General features: G+C 43.4%; 2 protein-coding genes across 2 annotated transcripts in view; one reads left to right on the top strand and one right to left on the bottom strand.

Annotated features, from left to right (window-relative positions):
• Positions 1-15,659, bottom strand: part of LOC306917465 (uncharacterized protein) — a 50,643-nt gene extending 34,984 nt beyond the window's left edge. The window contains exons 1-5 of the mRNA XM_079495691.1: positions 15,564-15,659; positions 8,257-8,370; positions 7,555-7,622; positions 6,254-6,466; positions 2,381-2,463 (exon numbers count right to left, since the gene is read on the bottom strand). Coding sequence (XP_079351817.1) covers positions 2,381-2,463; positions 6,254-6,466; positions 7,555-7,622; positions 8,257-8,367 — 475 coding nt within the window. The 5' untranslated portion in view covers positions 8,368-8,370; positions 15,564-15,659. The remainder of the gene's footprint in view (positions 1-2,380; positions 2,464-6,253; positions 6,467-7,554; positions 7,623-8,256; positions 8,371-15,563) is intronic.
• The window catches only part of stat1a (signal transducer and activator of transcription 1a), a 40,144-nt gene continuing 28,186 nt past the window's right edge, over positions 12,187-24,144 (top strand). Inside the window, exons 1-8 of the mRNA XM_079495692.1 lie at positions 12,187-12,296; positions 15,588-15,721; positions 18,207-18,351; positions 18,623-18,718; positions 18,834-18,920; positions 19,789-19,867; positions 20,233-20,324; positions 23,876-24,027. Of these exons, the coding sequence (XP_079351818.1) occupies positions 15,588-15,721; positions 18,207-18,351; positions 18,623-18,718; positions 18,834-18,920; positions 19,789-19,867; positions 20,233-20,324; positions 23,876-24,027 (785 nt within the window). The 5' untranslated portion in view covers positions 12,187-12,296. The remainder of the gene's footprint in view (positions 12,297-15,587; positions 15,722-18,206; positions 18,352-18,622; positions 18,719-18,833; positions 18,921-19,788; positions 19,868-20,232; positions 20,325-23,875; positions 24,028-24,144) is intronic.

Here is a 24,144-nt window from a genome sequence, read left to right as displayed (position 1 = left end):
AGACGGGCATTGTTCAAGCTAATGTGTCATTTGCATTCCAACCTACATGTGGAAGTCCACATGTAGGCAAACTTACATTACAAACTTACATAAACTAAATGTTGTTTTAGATGTTATATTTCTTATATGCGGTTTGCAGAAATAACGATGTCTGACTTTATTTCTCGAAACGGAAAAAGAAATATGTTGACTATACACACCATCTTTAGCATAATTATGTTGGAATAATAAAGTTTATAGCATTGTGACTATGTCGCGCATATTCATTTCATATATCAGCGCATCAAAAATATTTTTACTTTATTTTTCGGAGGGCACGCTAAACGAACAGTGTAAAAATGACATGAATCAATGACATGAATCATTCCAACGCGATAGACCTCCTTCCCTATAATGTATCCCCTCTATATAAAAATGACAATATATAACGCTAATGTCGTATTTATTTTATTGTCTCAATACAAAGATGGACAGTGTAATTGCTGCGCAAGGGTAATTAATTATAGTGACATGTGAGCGCTATATTGAATATATAGCGCTCAGATCGTCACTATAATTATAGTTTCTGAAATGAAAAAGAAAATATGGTGTGTTGACTGACTGGCGTATTGTTTCCACCTATATCTATTGAGCATAGCTAAATAAATACATGTTGACTATACACGCCATCTTTAGCCACCACGCACACCTCGGCGCCAGCAGCGCAGCGCACTGCAGCCGCTGCCGACCACACCACAGAACCAGCCTACAACGCCAAGAGCTGCCAAGAGGGCCCAGAATGGTCCACAGACACCAGACACCCCTACCCCCAAGAAGAGAAGGCAGTGTCAGCTTGACGGATGTGGAAACAAGACGCTAATCAGCTGCCATAAATGTGACAAACGGGCGTGTGGAACATGCACTGGTACATTTACTATGACATGTGTCAAGTGTATCTAAGCGAAAGAAGAGAAAGACAACATTTTGTGTGCCATCCAGATAAATGTACAGAAACTAATGCCATAGGATGTTTTCCTGATTTTATGTCACACCTTGCATGCTTTATATTGTTATATTGTGTAACACTAAGAAACAATAAACATTCTTGAATTAACACAAAGTATTCATGTCTGACTTTATTTCTCGAAACGGAAAAAGAAATATGGTGTGTGGTATTGTTTCCACCAAGCGCATAGCTCAATAGATATAAATACATGTTGACTATACACGCCATCTTTAGCATAATTATGTTATAATTTATGTTCATGGATCCAAGTAAACAGACATTGTTTTTTTTTACTACGGTACAAATTTGGTTGATTCAATACAGAAACGAGACGGTAAGATGCGCTGATATGAAATGCGCGACATAGGAACGTGGTATGGTACAGAAACTAGCTATAGCTAGCGCTATATTGAATATATAGCGCTCACATCGTCACTATAATTATAGTTTGGTAAACTGAAATGAAAAAGAAAATAACTTTTCTGCACGCGACCAGTGGAACTGATTTCCACGCATCACGGCTCCCTTTTTTCTCTCTCCCTGGTGTATATATAAACCGTGCTGCTGCTACGGATCTCTCTGCTGGCACAATAAATCAAATATATATAAATGACATCGATCATAGGCGGCGGCTAGGCCAGGCTTAGCCTTCCCAACAATTATGCTGGGTATTTTTAAAATATATATAGGCTAATATGTGGCTAGCCGGCCGCTCCCAAACTCCCAACTCCTTTGTCTGTAGCCTAAACTTTTCTGATTTGCACGCACGCACGCACAGCTGTCGCGCATATTCATTTCATATATCAGCGCATCAAAAATATGGTGAAATATGGTGTGTTGACTGACTGGCGTATTGTTTCCACCTATCTATTGAGCATAGCTAAATAAATACATGTTGAAAAATAACTTTGAGTTGTCCTGTCGAGTTGAAACGCTGCCTTGAATTAGTTGGAATGTGACATTTAGAAGACAATGGCAAGTCGTCAACCCCCCGCCACGGGGGGAGAGGTGTGAAGAGATGCAGGGAGAGAGTGGCCAATGGAATTGCACGAAAAACACCGGTCAGCCTGACCGTTAGCCGTCATAGTAGTAGTGATTTTAATTCAGACATGCTAGTGTTAATGCAATCAGATATGACTTTTCTGTGTGGATGTATGGGCTGTCAAGGCCAGAAAGTCGTTTTTAGCCACTCAGTAGGCGTTCCTGCATAACTTCCTGGTTTGATGATGATGTCACGCGCATACTCTCTATTCTCCTTTCATTGTCAAATGGCAAAATGTGAGATGAGTTATGACAAAAAGCTGTATATAGGAGGGGCTAGAGCTCCCCTCAAAGATAATTGAGAACCCTTGGCCTATACGTTGCTATACCTTTCAAGTTTCAAATTCAACCAACCTTTTTTCCGCTGGCTGTCGTCTTCAATGGGAGCACTGACAGAAGGCAGCAGCCGGTCAGATGCTCTCCTTGGGCGCCACCTGCTGGACAGAATAAACAACAGCAGTGTCACTCGGTGTGCACATGCTTGTCATTTATCGGACACTCTTTATCCAGAGTGACTTACAGTACGCAAGATAAACACATACATAGAATGCAGAGAGGCAGTGTAGCGTCTCAGTCTACTATAAGATCACATAGAATGCAGAGAGGCAGTGTAGCGTCTCAGTCTCAGTAAACTATAAGATCACATAGAATGCAGAGAGGCAGTGTAGCGTCTCAGTCTCAGTAAACTATAAGATCACATAGAATGCAGAGAGGCAGTGTAGCGTCTCAGTCTCAGTAAACTATAAGATCACATAGAATGCAGAGAGGCAGTGTAGCGTCTCAGTCTCAGTAAACTATAAGATCACATAGAATGCAGAGAGGCAGTGTAGCGTCTCAGTCTCAGTCTACTATAAGATCACATAGAATGCAGAGAGGCAGTGTAGCGTCTCAGTCTCAGTAAACTATAAGATCACATAGAATGCAGAGAGGCAGTGTAGCGTCTCAGTCTCAGTAAACTATAAGATCACATAGAATGCAGAGAGGCAGTGTAGCGTCTCAGTCTCAGTAAACTATAAGATCACATAGAATGCAGAGAGGCAGTGTAGCGTCTCAGTCTCAGTCTACTATAAGATCACATAGAATGCAGAGAGGCAGTGTAGCGTCTCAGTCTCAGTAAACTATAAGATCACATAGAATGCAGAGAGGCAGTGTAGCGTCTCAGTCTACTATAAGATCACATAGAATGCAGAGAGGCAGTGTAGCGTCTCAGTCTCAGTAAACTATAAGATCACATAGAATGCAGAGAGGCAGTGTAGCGTCTCAGTCTCAGTAAACTATAAGATCACATAGAATGCAGAGAGGCAGTGTAGCGTCTCAGTCTCAGTAAACTATAAGATCACATAGAATGCAGAGAGGCAGTGTAGCGTCTCAGTCTACTATAAGATCACATAGAATGCAGAGAGGCAGTGTAGCGTCTCAGTCTCAGTAAACTATAAGATCACATAGAATGCAGAGGCAGTGTAGCGTCTCAGTCTCAGTAAACTATAAGATCACATAGAATGCAGAGAGGCAGTGTAGCGTCTCAGTCTCAGTAAACTATAAGATCACATAGAATGCAGAGAGGCAGTGTAGCGTCTCAGTCTCAGTAAACTATAAGATCACATAGAATGCAGAGAGGCAGTGTAGCGTCTCAGTCTCAGTAAACTATAAGATCACATAGAATGCAGAGAGGCAGTGTAGCGTCTCAGTCTCAGTAAACTATAAGATCACATAGAATGCAGAGAGGCAGTGTAGCGTCTCAGTCTCAGTCTCAGTAAACTATAAGATCACATAGAATGCAGAGAGGCAGTGTAGCGTCTCAGTCTCAGTAAACTATAAGATCACATAGAATGCAGAGAGGCAGTGTAGCGTCTCAGTCTCAGTCTACTATAAGATCACATAGAATGCAGAGAGGCAGTGTAGCGTCTCAGTCTCAGTCTACTATAAGATCACATAGAATGCAGAGAGGCAGTGTAGCGTCTCAGTCTCAGTCTACTATAAGATCACATAGAATGCAGAGAGGCAGTGTAGCGTCTCAGTCTCAGTAAACTATAAGATCACATAGAATGCAGAGAGGCAGTGTAGCGTCTCAGTCTCAGTAAACTATAAGATCACATAGAATGCAGAGAGGCAGTGTAGCGTCTCAGTAAACTATAAGATCACATAGAATGCAGAGAGACAGTGTAGTGTCTCAGTAAACTATAGGATCACATAGAATGCAGAGAGGCAGTGTAGTGTCTCAGTAAACTATAAGATCACATAGAATGCAGAGAGGCAGTGTAGTGTCTCAGTAAACTATAAGATCACATAGAATGCAGAGAGGCAGTGTAGCGTCTCAGTAAACTATAAGATCACATAGAATGCAGAGAGACAGTGTAGTGTCTCAGTAAACTATAAGATCACATAGAATGCAGAGAGGCAGTGTAGCGTCTCAGTAAACTATAAGATCACATAGAATGCAGAGAGGCAGTGTAGCGTCTCAGTCTCAGTCAGTGTTGATTTTGTCGACTAAAACTAAGGCGAAAAATGGTCGTCGACTACCTTTTTTCACTGACGAAAACTAAATAGAAACTAAATGAAAACTAAGCTATGGTGACTAAAACTAAGACTAAATATATTGACGTAATATATAATTTCGTCAACAAAAAAAAACGTTAGGAAGGGACTAGTGGACAATGAACGCGACGCGTTGTGAGCTTGTAGATCGGCTATTTTCAGCAAGTGTAAAATCTGTCATTACGACGGCATCAAGGCCCGCCAAAATACCTTTTAGTCGACTAAATCAACTGTAGATTTAGTCGACTATAATCTTATGATATTTAGTCGAGTAAAACTAGACTAACACTAAACATTCCAGGTGACTATAATGTGACTAAAATTAAGTGAAAACTATTCAAGAGACTATGACTAAAACTAAAATCAAAATTTGGTCTGGTCTCAGTAAGCTGTAGGATCACATAGAATGCAGATAGACAGTGTCGTGTGTCAGTAAACTATAAGATCACATAGAATGCAGAAAGATAACGCCTCAGTCATTGTTGGGAAAGTTCACTTTCTACATGAACTATAGTTCAAAGTTCAGTTCAGTTCACAAATTCAAGTGACAGGGGATAACTGTCCCTTCAGAAACTATAGTAAAATACGCACATCACTTCGTGGAGGTGCTGGGTTCAAAAGTGACATAGGAGAAAGGGAAGGGAACCCGCACACTCATATGCTCCAAAGGGTATATTTTATTGACAACGTTTCGAGCCAAAGGCTCTTCTCTGTCCCTTCCCCGTGGTTCAGTGAGTGAACTCGCCAACGCACTGGACCAGGGCTATTCGGGGAGATGACAAGCCTCGCGGTTCAAACGTGCCACCAACATGACACCGTCACATGATATATCTGGACATGCATAATTATATCGTATCCAATTTTGAATCCATAACCAACCAGCGTTTACATCACCATTGAGGGGACAATCCTCAGAGCCTGAGCGGTCGTCCATGCTCTGCATTGTTGTGATTTGTTAACGCGATAAAAGACAGGGGTGACAGATTGGGTGTTTTTTACATATTAAGGCCTGTTTACGGTGTGTTTAAGCTGGGGTTTTCGCCTGGAAGGCTCTATGGAAAACTGGCACACTCTTGAACTAAGTTATACTGAGAGAGAGAGTGAACTAAGTTATACTGAGAGAGAGTGAACTAAGTTATACTGTGAGAGAGAGCGCCGCATTGCCATTTAATTAATTCTGCAGTCAAACTGTTAATACAAATGTATATATATATATATTTTTTTTTTTAAATGTTTTGTCCCACAATTTTGAAACCCATTTTTTCACCCAGTGTCAATTATCTAATGTGATCCTGGGCGCTACACTTCCTCTGCCAACCTGGGGGGGCAGCGGACTGACCTCATGCTTTCTTCTATGCATGAGGAGTCCAAGCTGCTTCTTTAAACCTGACAGGGGAGAGTTTCCCCGGCCGGACGTAGCGCGTGGAAGAAACACGTTATTCCCCTCCATCAGGCAGGTAGTTTAGAGACCAGGATTACGGCATGTTTTTTTGTGAGGATAGTGGATACCTACCCTAGGCGACACGGGGAGAACATGCAAACTCCACACAGAAAGGCCCTTTCGCCAACCCCGCCTCGGGTATGGGCACTGATGACGCGGAGGAGAGAAGACGCCCCCAGTGCCCACAGCGTCCCCAGCGGGAATCGAACCTGTGTTCGATGTAATGTATACGAGTAGTAAACAAAACAGACCCGTTGGAAGCAGCTTGCTGTGTTCGCGCCGTGCCCGCCGCCGGTTGGCCGCTCCGCCCATGCCCGTCCGACGCGCGATTGGACGAAGGCGTTTCGCGGGCGGTCGCGCTGCCTCTCTGATTGGCCAACGACGTGACAGGACCCGCTCTCGTTGGTTCGACGATTCTCAGAAGCTTTCCGATGACGCTTCTCAGGTTCTGCTTAACCACTGGCCTGCAACGTGATAAATTATATAGAGTCTGGAACTACACCTCCTGAATGTTATATAGAGTTCAGGAGAATAAAAAACACACCCGTGTGAAGTGAGTGGTGCAACTCCGTGTGGGGGTGGGGGGGGGGGGGGGGGGGGGTGGGGGGGGGGGGAGGTGGGGAGGCCGAAGTTCCAGACCCACAGAAACGCACCCAGGGTGCCGGCCCGATTCCGGCGAGCCGCCCCGCGTCCGAAACGGTTGAGAAATGACAGAGTTACCGTGTGGGGGTCCCTCTACTGTATTGTACTGTCACTGTACTGTACTGGAACACCCGAAATCACCATATATAAAGTATGTGCGTGTGTTTGTGTGTGTGTTAGGTTGCGCACAGGCGATGAAAAACAACCATGCTGTTTTCGTGCTCAGACCCACCCACCCAGCCAGCCACCCACACACATAGCTCCGTAAGGGAGTGGTTGCACCACTCAAAAACCCTGGGCGAACAAGCCAGGGAAAGTGGCATAGGAGTGGGAGTGAACCTCTTATTTCACTATCCAATAGAGCGTCGCAGTCCTGCCCCCTACCATGGACCAGGAAATGAAACCCAATGCATTATTCTCATAGACATTTCTTAAAGTATTTATTTAAAGACGGTTACGCCGCGGACAAAGCCAACTCGAGTCGTGACAACTCATGACAACACAAACAATATTTTGGACCAAACAAATAATTAGAAAGAAGAAAAAAACGGCAGGTTACAACACTTTTTTTGTTGTTTTTCTTCTTTGTAATTATTTGTTTGGTCCAAAATATTGTTTGTGTTGTCATGAGTTGTCACGACTCGAGTTGGCTTTGTCCGCGGCGTAACCGTCTTTAAATAAATACTTTAAGAAATGTCTATGAGAAAAATGCATTGGGTTTCATTTCCTGGTCCAGGGTAGGAGGCGGGACTGCGACGCTCTATAACAGTGCAGAGGGGCGTCACTAAAAATGTGGTGACGTCAAGTGTTAGGCGTAGGAAGGAGGGGGGGGGGGGATGCGCACAGATCAGTGAACCAATAGGATCCACCGGCTGTTTTCACCGGCAAAGCGGTTGTCGTTGTTACGTACCGCTGCATGGCGTCCTTCCCAGTCGCGTTAGGCCGGCCCCTGGCTCCATTAGCCACGCCCCAACCATTCTGTTTAGAACAAACAAACACTCAATTAATTATAATTATGAATTGATAATTATCTTCTGTGCTACATTAACCACTTGGAGCACTTCAGCCATTTTTTTTTTACTTAATCTTCATATAATTGGTCCTCACAAATGCTCATTATGTAAAGGGATAATGTATGGCTGAGTGGTCATTGTTTATAGATAAATCACCGACAGGCTGATTAACTCATTTTGACCTGAGATCAGATTCTAAAAATGTCTTCTACATCCTGACAGTTTTCTGAAAAAGCTATGTTTCTATGTCAGTCGTTCTTCGATTTCTCAAAAATAGCAGACCTACAAGCTTGTAGATCTGCTATTTTTCAATAGCTAAAGCATAACATAATGCTAACACCAAAAGGGGTTCCCGCCCAAAATGGGTTAACCACCGACGCGACAGCGGAGGTGGTTAATCGTTGGTATATTTCTCGCTCAAATGTTTTCGAAAACCTTTTTGAGCACAATGTTTTGCTGTAAATGACACTGTGTGCGTTTACATACATGCTGTCATGTTGGAAACAGCAGTAAATCAGCGGAGCAGAGCAGGTTGCTCTGAGGGTTTGATTAGGCATCGGTCTGTTATAGAGCGAATTAGGTGATTTTAAGATGGTTACCGTGGCAACAGACGTGGAGTCCTGGAGGCGGGACAGAGGAGACTGCATCACGACGATGTCCGTCTCTGGCTCCGCCCCCTGCCGCTGCTTCTTTGGGATTTTAAACGCCATCGTCTGGAGGATAACAACAGACATTAGACTTTAATGACATCGTCTATGATAAACAGGTTATATGTTAATAATAGTTTAATATGTACAATAACAATATTGCATGTCATTAACCCATTTTGGGCGGGAACACCTTTTGGTGTTTTTAGCATTACGTTATACTTTAGCTATTGAAAAATAGCAGATCTACAAGCTCATAGCGCGCCACCGAGTGGCGTGCTACGAGCTTGTAGGTCTGCTATTTTTGAAAAGTCGTGAAAAAGTGGTGCAAATCTTTGGATATATAATATATATTCTTTCAGAGCGAACATTTTTAACTCAAATCTTTGCTTCTGAGGGGTTCCTGGAACAACATATTTTCAGATGGGGTCGGTGGCCAAATACAGAAAATCTTTGGGGTCCTTGACATGAAATATTGAGCACCACTGATACAGAAACATAGGTATTTCAGAAAACTGTGAGGTTTAGAAGACATTTTTTAAATATCGACGTCAGGCCTAAATGGGTTAAATGGCTTGGTTGGATACTTGATTCTGATTGTTCAATCTCTGTATTATCCAACTATAACATTGAAATGTGCCACTTCTCTGTCTGTGTCTCCGTCTTTGTGCGTGTGCGTGTGTGTGTGTGCGTACGGTTGTGATGCATGTAACTCGAGAACCGTTTGACACACCGACTTCACATTCGACACACGTTCCACACCACCACAGGGAGTGCAGTGCCCAGCCTCGAGGCTGTGGAACACACCGTTGTACTGTCTGAAACACCACAAAAGGCTTTGATCAGGCTCTGCCAGTGGACCTAATGAGCCAAAGTCACCTCACCTGCGCACTTTCCAAACATCTGCCTCAGCCAATTGATTGCCATGGCAACCCCACACCTGCCAATTGATTACTCTAACCAGTCCACTTTTCAGATTGCACTATTCAGACACAGGCAGATACAGAGATCTCCATATAAAGTATGGGCACACAAGGGATACAGAATCCCCCACGCACCCCTGTTTCCCCTCACTGTATATATTTCTTTTCCCTTTTTACCTCCTATGACGATTTATTTTTGACTATATAGTTGTGTATATTCGTACGTCTCTAAATGTTTTGATGAATTGAAAATGGTGGGCCCTATTTTAAACAAGTGTAATGCTTTATGGTGTCGTCCACTCACTGTTAACAGTTTTTGTATTGAGTTGTACTTGAAATGTACTGTAATTCTGTAAACTGTTAATAAATCAATCAATCAATCAAAGACAGACAGTTAAAACGGGTGCTATGACAACGGGGATTATTAGGTTCCCAAGTTGCATCGTTCCCAAGTAGGCCGGTGGCCAGCGGGCACGTACAGGTCTAGTTTCTGGGTAATGACCGCTCAGCTCTATAACAGAGACCGTCGTCTAACCAAAGACTCACAGAGCTCCTGTTCATATCAATCTGTCTACCAAAGACTCACAGAGCTCCTGTTCATATCAATCTGTCTAACCAAAGACTCACAGAGCTCCTGTTCATATCAATCTGTCTAACCAAAGACTCACAGAGCTCCTGTTCATATCAATCTGTCTAACCAAAGACTCACAGAGCTCCTGTTCATATCAATCTGTCTAACCAAAGACTCACAGAGCTCCTGTTCATATCAATCTGTCTAACCAAAGACTCACAGAGCTCCTGTTCATATCAATCTGTCTAACCAAAGACTCACAGAGCTCCTGTTCATATCAATCTGTCTAACCAAAGACTCACAGAGCTCCTGTTCATATCAATCTGTCTAACCAAAGACTCACAGAGCTCCTGTTCATATCAATCTGTCTAACCAAAGACTCACAGAGCTCCTGTTCATATCAATCTGTCTAACCAAAGACTCAGAGCACCTGTTCATATCAATTTGTCTAAACGTCTATAAACACAACACAAGATATCCGTCTAAACACCTGAACGTGGCCAGACTCAAGAGCACTCTTAGCCGGGGAGCCACAGGCCCAAAAGCTCAAGGAATAGAGATTAATGACCAAATTAATAGAAAAGAATACAAATAAAAAGTATGTCATGACATCACAGGTCCTCTCAAATTTTGGGTGACATATGGCTCCCCAGCTATCTGTCTTCTGGTCTATGGAATGTACAATAACAGCAGTGTTGCCTATAATGTATCCACTGAATTTAATATTTGTGTATAAGTCTAGCAAACACTTACAAATATTCAATAACCAGTGTAGTCATATTCATAGCTATGTAGGTATTTGGCATAAACATTCAGGTAACACACACACAGCACCAGAAAGGAAAAAAGCTCTATAGTGTGATCCTTGCTATAGAGGTTTTGTTCATTAACAGTGTTAAATAGCTCTATATCTCTCTCACACACACACACACACACACACACACACACACACACACACACACACACACACACACACACACACACACACACACACACACACACACACAAGCTTAGACAATAAGGACATTATTCATTCGACAACATCAACAACTCTAATGTCTTCAGTGAGATAGTAAACAAACTGGCTACTAATGTGGAAGCTGTACAGACACACACACGCACACACACACACACACACACACACACACACACACACACACACACACACACACACACACACACACAGCTTAGACAATAAGGACATTATTCATTCGACAACATCAACAACTCTAATGTCTTCAGTGAGATAGTAAACAAACTGGCTACTAATGTGGAAGCTGTACAGACACACACACACACACACACACGTAACACACACAAACAGACCTGCACGTCGTGTGTGTTAGCAGGCAGCTAACAGACAGTTATCCTGTTAGCTGCAGACTGGAGGCTCATCCACGGGTCTACGGTTCCGCTGACAGTCAGAGCGATATGTTTAATGAATCATACGATGAATTAATTCATTATTCGGTGTCTCCTCATCAACAACACACACATAAACACACCAACCACTTCCGTACGTAACGCCCGGGAATATGAAACGTAAACCGTGACGTCAGCACGTTCGTTCTCGGTCACAAAACTCTGTATGTGAAAATGTCATATAATTAATATACATAAATCCAAATTTACAGCTTAGAGTATTTATGTTATCATTTTATGTTTAAAAATAAAACATGATATTTATTTCTTGTTTCAAAACAAATTATACGTTAGTACCCGGACCCCCTCAGCCCCCACCCCCCCTCTTTGTATACTATTTAAATCGTTTTAAATTGATTGTTTTTTACCTTGTTGTACAGCACTTTGTAACTTTGCTTTATAAATAAAATGTACTTAATTACTTACTTACTTGAGGAAAAATGCTGCTATTTGTCCCAAAATGACGCAATGTGACATATATAATAGCTCTGTTTAGTGTTTACACAATACTGTACCCCCTCCAACTCCATAATGTATACTTTCCCCATTTTCAACTGTTTTATTATATGTACTTACTTACTTTGGCAATGCAAACGTATGTTTTCTCATGCCAATAATGCTAGTCGATCCTTTGAAATGAAAGGTCGCCAGTTCGAATCAGCGGTCCGACACGTTAAAATTACCACCGCTGAAGTGCCCTTGAACAAGGCACTGAACCACTACGATGAAATGTGTTCTATGAGCAGGGCCTGGCTGGAAACAAGTTCTTGAGCTTAGCCCAGATACCCTGGGTAAATATAGTAATCATTTCATTTCATTTCATTTCATTTCATTTCAAGTATTCCTCTTGAGTTAAAGTAAAAGTATCCTCAGTCAGAGAAGAGTACTTCTCCCAAGCTCTCCGTTTCCCAGAAACCACGTGACCCTCCCTGCCTCAGCGCTCGTGACGTCACAACGCCCCCATTGGCTGGCCGGCGAAGGGCGGGGGCCAAGACCCTGCGCCCCGATTGGCCCGTCGGCCCGTAGCACTGTTGTGCTGTTATCCAGGAAGAGAGTGTGTGGAGTAAAAACCTAAGGTAAAAACACACTTTATAGGCTATATTTGTATTTTAATCAACTTCATCCTGTCTGCGAGCGGAATGTAACTTGATATGAACAATATAACTTCATAAAATACATCTTTAATCTGTTTATACCTACACTGAGAGGAACCTTATAATCTGTTTGTCTAGTCAGTGAGAGGTAAGTATAAGTTAGCACTCTTTGGCATTAGAGCTATGGACCAGAGCTATATTTTAATAAATACATTTTTATATATATTTATAAACAAACACTGATGAATTGAAAATGGTGGACACTATTGTAAACAAGGGTAATGCTTTATGTTGTCCCAGTTTTTATATGGAGTTTTTGTTTGGAGTTGTGCTTGAAATGCACTGTAATTCTGCAAACTGTTAATAAATACTTCAATAATAATAATAATAAAACTGTATTTGTATAGCACCTTTCATGACATGAAATGCAGCTCAAAGTGCTTTACAGAGCAATGGAAAAAGAAAGAAAAGAAAAGCAAGGCATGAACATTAAAAAACAAGAGCAGTAATGCAATACAGTGAGGACATGAATAACAAAAAAATAAAAGATCAATTAAAAGCAAGAGTGTAGAAGTGGGTCTTGAGCTGTGCTTTAAAAATGTCAATCAATCAATCTTTCTAAATCTGTGACAATACATAAATTAATGAATCAACACAGGTGTTCATATTAATCTAAAAAACGTTTTGACTGCTGAACTAATTAATACAACATTTTTTAAATATTTGTATTTTTAATGTCTGGAGAGAAGAATTACATCTATTTATCTATCTATCTATTACAATTGAGATAATTCCACACCCACAAAGCGCACAATTCTGTGCGCCAGTTCGGGTGGCGGCGTGGCCAAGGCATAGATCGTGACATTCGGAATTAAGTGCCATTCACGCCGTGCTTTCTGGCCGCGATACGTCGCTTACGCTTGCTTATAGTTCCCACCGCAAAAGGGTACGTAGGCGTGGCCACGCCTGTCTTGAGTGACAGGCAGGCACGCTGGCCCCGAAGCGCTGCAAATTTGTTTCAAATGTGCAGGATCGTTGAGTGACTTCCGACGAGCGCTTCCAAATTTGCACAGGAAGCAGCAGCACGATGCGTTGATGAACGAGTGCTTCCAAACTCCAACACTAGAATTTCTTGACATAAAATAGCTCAACATGTCTAGAGTGTATTTTTTATGAAACAAACATTTAGCAGATTGAAAGAGGATAATTCAAGCTTTCCGTACAGCTGCAATGTATAGTAGGCGAGTTTTAACATAATTTAATACAAGCAGCTGCAGATCGGACATTCTGGGCTGTCACCCGATTCGACTGTTATCAATAGACGAGACCGCAGTGATCACTTAGGATCAGTACGATTGTTTTCAACGAGTATGGGCATGCTCTGCCGACTGATAAAAAAAAACCCGACAGGATTAAGGTTGGCGAACATGCGTTAATATTAGGACCGCGCTGCGACATGCTTGCGGTTAAGTTTAGGGGAGGGTATGAGGAGGCTTGTCATTTTCAGTAGGCTCCCAGCATGTCCAGTAGACCTGAATAGACCGATAAGATCGGTTAACGTGTCATAAACGCCAATCGCAGCAAGTAGGCTCCAGACGAGCCGATTGGCTAGATAAGATCGGCGTAATAAGTAACCTACTATCGGTTGATTTTCGGTCGAAACGGCTGGCTGTCAACGGCTGGTGTTGCAACTCTAGATTCAAAGACTGTGAACAGAGCAGCTGCAGCAGCAGCTCAGCGCAGTCGGGGGAGCCCACGGGGTAACGGAGCAGCTGCAGCAGCAGCTCAGCGCAGTCGGGGGAGCCCACAGGGTATAGACTGTGAACAGAGCAGCTGCAGCAGCAGCTCAGCGCAGTCGGGGGAGCCCACAGGGTAACAGAGCAGCTGCAGCAGCAGCTCAGCGCAGTCGGGGGAGCCCACAGGGTACCAGTCCCAGAGCAGCTGCAGCAGCAGCTCAGCGCAGTCGGGGGAGCCCACAGGGTACCACAGAGCAGCTGCAGCAGCAGCTCAGCGCAGTCGGGGGAGCCCACAGGGTACCACAGAGCAGCTGCAGCAGCAGCTCAGCGCAGTCGGGGGAGCCCACAGGGTAACAGAGCAGCTGCAGCAGCAGCTCAGCGCAGTCGGGGGAGCCCACGGGGTAACAGAGCAGCTGCAGCAGCAGCTCAGCGCAGTCGGGGGAGCCCACGGGGTACCACAGAGCAGCTGCAGCAGCAGCTCAGCGCCGTCGGTTGAGCCCACAGGGTACCACAGAGCAGCTGCAGCAGCAGCTCAGCGCAGTCGGTTGAGCCCACAGGGTACCGATCAGTGTTGTTTTCGTCGACTAAAACGAAAAATGTTCGTCGACTACCTTTTTCACTGTCAAACTAAATGTAAACTAAGCTATGATGACTAAAACTAAGACTAAGTCATTTTACACTTGGTTGCATTCTGAAAATAGCAAATCTACAAGCTCTGGCCCTACTGATTAGCATACATTTTAGGCCCGGCCCGGCCCTAAAATGTCGGGCAGGCTCGGGCCTGGTCGGGTTCGGGCCGAGTTTGAGAACTCTAGTTAGCAGCAGCCACTGGGCTCCGGCGCTCCACCAAACCTTGGTCAACTCAACTGCATCTCTGTATGTATTTTTATAATTGTGTTTTGCCGACGGCACGGGTGGGCGGCCATGTGCCCCAAATGCCTCTGGGCCCCGCCCCCCGACGCAATTGCATTGTCTGCGTGACTGCGTCACGGTAGTTACACGCTTAAGTCTATGATGTATCACGGCCATAAACCACATGCGTGAACGGAACTTCTGCATACCGCGTATGTCACAGTCTATGACTTGGCCACCTAAACTGGTGCACAAAAGTGTGTGTGTGTGTGTGTGTGTGTGTGTGTGTGTGTGTGTGTGTGTGTGTGTGTGTGTGTGTGTGTGTGTGTGTGTGTGTGTGTGTGTGTGTGTGTGTGTGTGTGTGTGTGTGTGTGTGTGTGTGTGTGTGTGTGTGTGTGTGTGTGGAATACTCTCAATTGTGTGTGGAATACTCTCAATTGTGTGGGAACCCTGGAACTGTGACGTGCTGTAAGCTATGTGAGCGTATCTGCTATTTTTGAATAGCCAACGCTAAAATCTAAAATGTTGATGGTTTTAATGAGTTAAAGGTATGCAAATGTCAGATCATTACATTAGATCAAACACACACACACACACACACACACCTAAACCTAACCTTAACCCATGTCTAACCAATGACTAGTCTAAACTAAGTATGCACCCCTGTTCTCCATGTGTCCAGCAGATGGCGCAGTCCCAGTGGCACCAGCTCCAGATGTTGGACTCTAAGTACCTGGAACAGGTTGACCAGCTGTATGATGACTCGTTCCCCATGGACATCAGACAGTACCTGTCTAAATGGATCGAGAGCATAGACTGGTAATTCATGTTAACCCATTTTGGACTGAGGTCGATAAAAAATAAAATGCTTCTAAATCCTAACATTTTTCTGAAAAACATATGTTTCTATGTCAGTGGTGCTCAACCTTTTTCATGTCAAGGACCCCCAGAATTATCTCTATTGGGCCACGGACCCCCATCTCAAAATATGTAGTTCCAGCTCCAGGGACCCCCCAGAAGCCAATATTTGAGTTAAAAATGTTCGCTCTGAAATATATATTCAAAGATTTGCCCGACATTTTCACGACTTTTCAAAAATAGCAGACCTAGCTCATATAAGAGCTCATATAAGAACTGTTTGAAAAATAAACAAATCATCCTAGCCGTTTCACTCATTATTTGATGAAGAATCAACTGAAGAATCAACTTACTGCGAGAAAACGCTAATGTTACTGCTGCCGAAATAGTATATATAATAGAAACAGAGTTTATCAAATATGCCTGACTGACGTCGTAAACGATACAGAGACACCTCCCCGACAATATCGCAGAGACAGTTTGTTTATTTTTGGACCATAATTCCTATATGAGACGATTTAAAGATGACCCAATGTTATTCTCCATAGTTATTAGTGCAGCCGCGCCCAGCAGCCAGCAAAAACTAGAGTTCTCAACAGTTTTCCTAGTGGCCGTGCAGGAAAAGTCCTCTAATTATATTAAACAACATCAAAATCACCAACATTGCAGCTGTAGGGAAAGCTTGAATTATCCTCTTTCAATCTGTAAAGTGTTTGTTTCATAAAAATCCACCGTAGACATTTTATGAGCTACTTACTTTTTTCCTAAGTGCTGGAGTTTGGAAGTGCTCGTTGACTATCACTCAACGGCCGATGCGTACCACCTGTTTTGTATGTGCACATAATGCAGGAAGCAGCAGGAGGTTGCTTTACTGATAACGAGCGCTTCCATACTCTGATACTTAGAAAATAATCATCTGCTTCTGCAAGGAATTTCTTGACAGGAAGTAGCTCATAAAATGTCTGGTGGATTTTTATTAAACAAAAACTTTACAGATTGAAAGAGGATAATTCAACCTTTCCGTACAGCTGCAATGTTGGTGATTTTGACGGTGTTTAATATAATTAGAGAGGACTTTTCTGTTTGGATGAATGGGCTCTCTATGGGAAGTGTCACCTAGGTATCACCTTGCTGGCAAGATGGCAGCCGTGTGAATATCATCAATAGGAACTGAACTGGGACTTTTCAAGTCAACAACTTAAAGTGGGCCCCATTTGTTTGTTTTTCATGATTGTTCAAAGCTGTTTATTTTCTCTGAAGTTTAATAATAATTTTTCAGTTAACCTTAATCCCTCTTTCAGACTAATTTCATTGGTTTTCACTCATTGAGCTCCTCATCCGAATCTGGTATATTATCTGGTTTATACTCAGTCAATTCATAAATCTTTATACCCACCTTTAGTTAACCTTGCGCAACTTGCTACAAAAACACTGAATGATGTTGCTTGTTAGCTCAGTAGGTAGAGCTCTTGCCTTTGCAACACAAGGTCATGGGTTCAAATCTGGGCACCGCCAACTCTGTGTATGAGTCTTCAAGAACCCTTACCGGCCCCCCACTATAAAAACCCGACCCTGTCACAATTCCATGGTCTCTTTCTCAAGTTTAGTCTTCCATGTTTCTTGTGCATATTATTCTTATAGAGCACCGAAGTCTGACGTCACTTTCAGTAGAGGGCACCAACACACAGGTTTATAGGTTTTTTATTTGTATTGAAATCTCCATAGGGCGATTTTATGTCGCTTCATATAAGAACTGTGTTTGAAAAATAAACCGACCACCCCGGCGTTTCTGTCAGGGGAGTGGCTGTGCGTCGTTAATGATGTCCATTCATATTTGATACAGCCAGTTTCTAGAGAAAATTGAATTAATGTGACCGCAAAAGCCTTGAAACTACATATGAATGCAATGTCGCTGAGCATATACGTCACGCCCAGCTGTCAACATATTGCGTTCCTGAGATTCCTCGTTGACGTAAGCTCAGCTGGTGGTGACTCGACTCGTACTAACCACGATACATTATATATCAATACAATTAAAATTAAAATAAACTTAATTAACGTTCAGTTTCTGTTGTGCGACGGGCTGCGGGCAGAAGCAGCCTACCCGGAAATGTAGTCTCTGGGTTGTTTGGCTCGTTTCTAACGCTTATTTTGTTACTCTTTGGGTATATTTGTACATTTCCACCTTCAGTCGATGCTTCATATCCATATGAGTGAAAAGGCCGGGGTGGTCGGTTTATTTTTCAAACACAGTTCTTATATGAAGCGACATAAAATCGCCCTATGGAGATTTCAATACAAATAAAAAACCTATAAACCTGTGTGTTGGTGCCCTCTACTGAAAGTGACGTCAGGACTTCGGTGCTCTATTGCCTTCCTGCTTGGTCCTGCCTTATCGCTGCTTGCAGCGATCCTTTTCTAGTTCTTATTATGATTCTTTTCCTAGGGATGCAGTAGCCGTGCAGGACTCTCTGGCCACCATACGCTTCTATGAGCTCCTGGCTCAGCTGGACGACCAACACAGTCGCTTTACTCTGGACAACAACTTCCTGTTGCAGCACAACATACGCAAGATTAAACGCAATGTCCAGGTACGCACGCACGCGCACACACACACACACACACACACACACACACACACACACACAGTCAATGGAGTCATTGCTTGCATGCACATTACCTGGACCTTTGTTTTGTTTAGTCTTGTCTCTCGTGTGTGTGTGTGTGTGCGTGTGTGGCTGTGCGTGTGTGCGTGTGTGTGTGTGGGTGCGTGCGTGCGTGTGTGCGTGTGTGTGTGTGGGTGCGTGCGTGCGTGCGTGTGTGTGTGTGTGTGCGTGTGCGTGTGCGTGTGCGCGTACACAGGACAGGTTTCAGGAGGATGCGGTTCACATGGCGATGATAATCTCCAGAAACCTGAAAGAAGAAAAGAAAATACTGGAATCTGCCAAAAACGCAGATGTAAGTGTCTGTCTGTCTGTCTGTCTGTCTGTCTGTCTGTCTGACACACCTGAATTTTCATTTCGTTTCACTTAATTATTCAAGAACATGGTGATTATATATATTATATTTATAGAGTTGTGGGGAAGGCTCAGTTTCCGCCATGGTCGTAGAGAAACTGAAGTTGGACAACAAAGTGAAAGAGATGAGAGCCAAAGTCCAGGTAAGTTTAAATATCATTACATATTCATTAGTATTAGTATTAAAGGACGAAGCCTGAAGGGACTTCTTGGTCCCTTTATGTATTTGTCTGTTTCTTTCTTCTCCTTCTTCTATAGCAGTTCTGGCTTAATCCATTTAGACCTGACGTCAAAATTAAAAAAGTGTCTTCAAAATCCTGACAGTTTTCTGAAAAACCTTATGTTTTCAAATCAAAATCATTACAATTTTCAACTGCAAATTCATGTAGGTTAGGTTTATCAGAATTGAAAAAAATCTTCATATTTGTGTTTTACAAACCAAAAGTTGAGTGTGGACTCTAGCTCAATTGTTATTGTTCCATGAGTTGATGTATCTGTGTGTGTGTGTTGTGTCTTTAGGAGGTAGAGCAGAGCCTCAAGAACCTGGAGGATGTTATTGTTCCATGAGTTGATGTATCTGTGTCTGTGGTGGCTTTAGGAGGTAGAGCAGAGCCTCAAGAACCTGGAGGATGTTATTGTTCCATGAGTTGATGTATCTGTGTGTGTCTGTGGTGGCTTTAGGAGGTAGAGCAGAGCCTCAAGAACCTGGAGGATGTTATTGTTCCATGAGTTGATGTATCTGTGTGTGTCTGTTGTGGCTTTAGGAGGTAGAGCAGAGCCTCAAGAACCTGGAGGATGTTATTGTTCCATGAGTTGATGTATCTGTGTGTGTGTCTGTTGTGGCTTTAGGAGGTAGAGCAGAGGATCAAGAACCTGGAGGATGTTATTGTTCCATGAGTTGATGTATCTGTGTGTGTGTGGTGGCTTTAGGAGGTAGAGCAGAGCCTCACGAACCTGGAGGATGTTATTGTTCCATGAGTTGATGTATCTGTGTGTGTGTTGTGTCTTTAGGAGGTAGAGCAGAGCATCAAGAACCTGGAGGATCTACAAGACGAATACGACTTCAAACTGAACACTCTGAAGAACAGAGGTACTGGTTACATCCTTAATTAATGATGTCTAATGATTCAGCGCCAGGGGGCGGGGCCCTAGTTTTGGTCGGGGGTGCCATTTTGGCAATGGGACAAAAGAAAGAAAATGTAATTCTATTGTGCATGTCATGTGCATGTCATCACCTGCACACCAGATTAGAGGAAAAAAAATATTAAAAAAATATATTTTGCTCGTCTTAACGTCCCTGGCAATCAGTACATAGTGAAAGCGGGCTCGTCTTAACGTCCCTGGCACTTAAATGATTAATGAGTTATGTGTAATCGTAGTGTCAGAGTGAAAATGAGTTATGTGTAATCGTAGTGTCAGAGTGAAAATGAGTTATGTGTAATCGTGTTCCCGTAGAAAACGAGATGAATGGAATGACTGCCAAAGAGCTGGAGAAAGAGAAGATGATGATGAGCGTGATGTGTTTCGAACTGAAGACTAAACGACAAGTAGGCCTATGTACTTATTACCAATTTATTGAATTACTTTATTTACTCTAGCTATAGAGCGTCACAGTCCCGCCCCCTACCAGGGCCCAGGAAATGATTCCCCGTTCATTTTCCTCATAGACATTTCAAAAAGTATTTATTTAAAGACCTTTTAAGTCTCGAGTTGTGAGAAATCATGACAACAAACACAATTTTTCGGGCCGAACAAATAATTAGAAAGAAGAAGAAAACGGCAGGTTACAACACTTGTTTTCTTGTTTTTCTTCTTTGTAATTATTTGTTTGGTCCAAAATATTGTGTGTTTATTGTCATGATTTGTCACAACTCCAGTTGGCTTCGTACGACGCTTTAAAAGGTCTTTAAATAAATACTTTTTGAAATGTCTATGGGAAAAATGCATTGGGAATTATTTCCTGGGCCTGGCGTCGTCATGGAAGGGGGTTGGACTGCGACACACTGGTAGTGTGTGCCATCTGTTCATTAGCAGTAATTAAAGGGGCATTCCACTCATTTTCAACATTTTACTATGTCATTAATATACCTTAGAGCTGTTGTGTGGAAATAATAAAAAGCCCCCCCCATTCTGTGTTTCCTAGAACTGTAAGTATGAAAAAAAATCATTAACATGGTGAAACGCATCTTGATGACATCATCAAGATGTGTTTCACCATGTTAATGATTTCTTTCAGACCTCTAGTTCTAGGAAACACAGAATCGGGGGGACTTTTTATTATTTCCACACAACAGTTCTAAGGTATATTAATGACATAGCAAAATGTTGACAATGGGTGGAATGCCCCTTTAAGTAGTCACAGAATATTCATCTTCACTACGATCACGTCCCACAGAGACGTTTGCTGCGTGTTTAAAAATAATAATAATAATGTAAAAAAATAAGAATAACTTTAAAACTGTCCATCTGTTCAGTACTTAGAGTCAATTGAATATTGAATGGTGGTCACAGCAGGAGTGGTTTGTTTTGATTGTATTGTACCACTTTTTGTTTTCTCGTGCCAATAAAGCCTTTTGGATTGAATTGAAATTTGAATTGAATGGAACGATACAGGAGGAGAGATATGAGCGTTCTAGAAATGTCTCTAACAAGAACGTTGATGGGAGGCGAGTTTTAGCAATCGCGTGATTCGGTGAATCATAGGTTAGCCAAGATCGCCATCTAGTGTAAAAAAAAAAAAAAGAAGCTAAAACTCATCCATGGCGGGTGCAGTACTTACTTCAGACTAGTCATTGGTCCGACAAACGACAACCTACCTCAAACCCCAACCTAACCATAACCTCAAGCACGGGAGCAGCGCATGTTCGAGCGGTTCCCGCATGTCGGACTAAAGGCTAAAAGGCCTATTCATAGTCCAGTTTTCGGTGAAGAGGTGACCACCGAAACGGTGGTTAGTAATAACAGAGAGATGTGTTGTGTGAGCGGTGACCACCGCGGTGTGATGTCATGTTGTAGTTTTCGGTGGTCACCTCTTCACCGAAAACGACTATGAATGAATCGGCCTTAATGCTCCGTTGGAACTACATGCGGATCCCGACCATGGCAGTGTGGGCCTTTTTGGAAGGAAAAGGCATCATCTCTCATTGGTCCAGTCTGTGTCATGTGATCTTAACAGGAGGTAGTCTGCCATCTAGGGCAGGGGTTCTCAACGTTTTTGGCCGGGGACCCCCGGAAATGCTTTGGCAATGTCTCGGGACCCCCGCCCCCTCCCGACCCCCAATATAAATTGACTGCTACAATAACCTTAAACCATTTTGGGCGGGAACCCCTTTTGGTGTTTTAAGCATTGTTATAATTTAGCTATTGAAAAATAGCAGATCTACAAGCTCATAGCTACGAGCTTGTAGGTCTGCTATTTTTGAAAAATCGTGAAAATAAAATTTAAAAAAATATCTTTTTTTTTTTTTTTTTTTTGAAAATAATTTGGGGACCCCCTAAAATAATTTGGCGACCCCCCCGAGGGGTCGCGACCCACGGGTTGAGAACCCCTGATCTAGGGGAGGTCCTCTCATTGGTCCAGTCTGTGTCATGTGATCTTAACAGGAGGTAGTCTGCCATCTAGGGGAGGTCCTCTCATTGGTCCAGTCGGTGTCATGTGATCTTAACAGGAGGTAGTCTGCCATCTAGGGGAGGTCCTCTCATTGGTCCAGTCTGTGTCATGTGATCTTAACAGGAGGTAGTCTGCCATCTAGGGGAGGTCCTCTCATTGGTCCAGTCTGTGTCATGTGATCTTAACAGGAGGTAGTCTGCCATCTAGGGGAGGTCCTCTCATTGGTCCATTCTATGCCATGTGATCTTAACAGGAGGTAGTCTGCCATCTAGGGGAGGTCCTCTCATTGGTCCATTCTGTGTCATGTGATCTTAACAGGAGGTAGTCTGCCATCTAGGGGAGGTCCTCTCATTGGTCCATTCTGTGTCATGTGATCTTAACAGGAGGTAGTCTGCCATCTAGGGGAGGTCCTCTCATTGGTCCATTCTGTGTCATGTGATCTTAACAGGAGGTAGTCTGCCATCTAGGGGAGGTCCTCTCATTGGTCCAGTCTGTGTCATGTGATCTTAACAGGAGGTAGTCTGCCATCTAGGGGAGGTCCTCTCATTGGTCCAGTCTGTGTCATGTGATCTTAACAGGAGGTAGTCTGCCATCTAGGGGAGGTCCTCTCATTGGTCCAGTCTGTGTCATGTGATCTTAACAGGAGGTAGTCTGCCATCTAGGGGAGGTCCTCTCATTGGTCCAGTCTGTGTCATGTGATCTTAACAGGAGGTAGTCTGCCATCTAGGGGAGGTCCTCTCATTGGTCCAGTCTGTGTCATGTGATCTTAACAGGAGGTAGTCTGCCATCTAGGGGAGGTCCTCTCATTGGTCCAGTCTGTGTCATGTGATCTTAACAGGAGGTAGTCTGCCATCTAGGGGAGGTCCTCTCATTGGTCCAGTCTATGTCATGTGATCTTAACAGGAGGTAGTCTGCCATCTAGGGGAGGTCCTCTCATTGGTCCAGTCTGTGTCATGTGATCTTAACAGGAGGTAGTCTGCCATCTAGGGGAGGTCCTCTCATTGGTCCAGTCTGTGTCATGTGATCTTAACAGGAGGTAGTCTGCCATCTAGGGGAGGTCCTCTCATTGGTCCAGTCTGTGTCATGTGATCTTAACAGGAGGTAGTCTGCCATCTAGGGGAGGTCCTCTCATTGGTCCAGTCTGTGTCATGTGATCTTAACAGGAGGTAGTCTGCCATCTAGGGGAGGTCCTCTCATTGGTCCAGTCTGTGTCATGTGATCTTAACAGGAGGTAGTCTGCCATCTAGGGGAGGTCCTCTCATTGGTCCATTCTGTGTCATGTGATCTTAACAGGAGGTAGTCTGCCATCTAGGGGAGGTCCTCTCATTGGTCCAGTCGGTGTCATGTGATCTTAACAGGAGGTAGTCTGCCATCTAGGGGAGGTCCTCTCATTGGTCCAGTCTGTGTCATGTGATCTTAACAGGAGGTAGTCTGCCATCTAGGGGAGGTCCTCTCATTGGTCCATTCTGTGTCATGTGATCTTAACAGGAGGTAGTCTGCCATCTAGGGGAGGTCCTCTCATTGGTCCAGTCGGTGTCATGTGATCTTCTGAATGAGGAACTTCCTGAGTGGAAACAGAGGCAACAGATCGCCTGCATCGGAGGACCTCCTAACGCCTGTGTGGACCAACTGCAGAACTGGTACAAATGTCACCCTAAATGATACAAATTAGGCATGCAACGATATATCGTATATCGATATATATCGATATTAATCCCGACGATATGAATCGATTCATTGAAATTAAAAAATCGATT

Source organism: Electrona antarctica, assembly GCF_951216825.1.
Source record: "Electrona antarctica genome assembly, chromosome: 24".
NCBI lineage: Eukaryota > Metazoa > Chordata > Actinopteri > Myctophiformes > Myctophidae > Electrona > Electrona antarctica.
The sequence above is the reverse complement of the archived record's forward strand: the minus strand, read 5'-3'. Positions and strand labels throughout refer to the sequence as shown.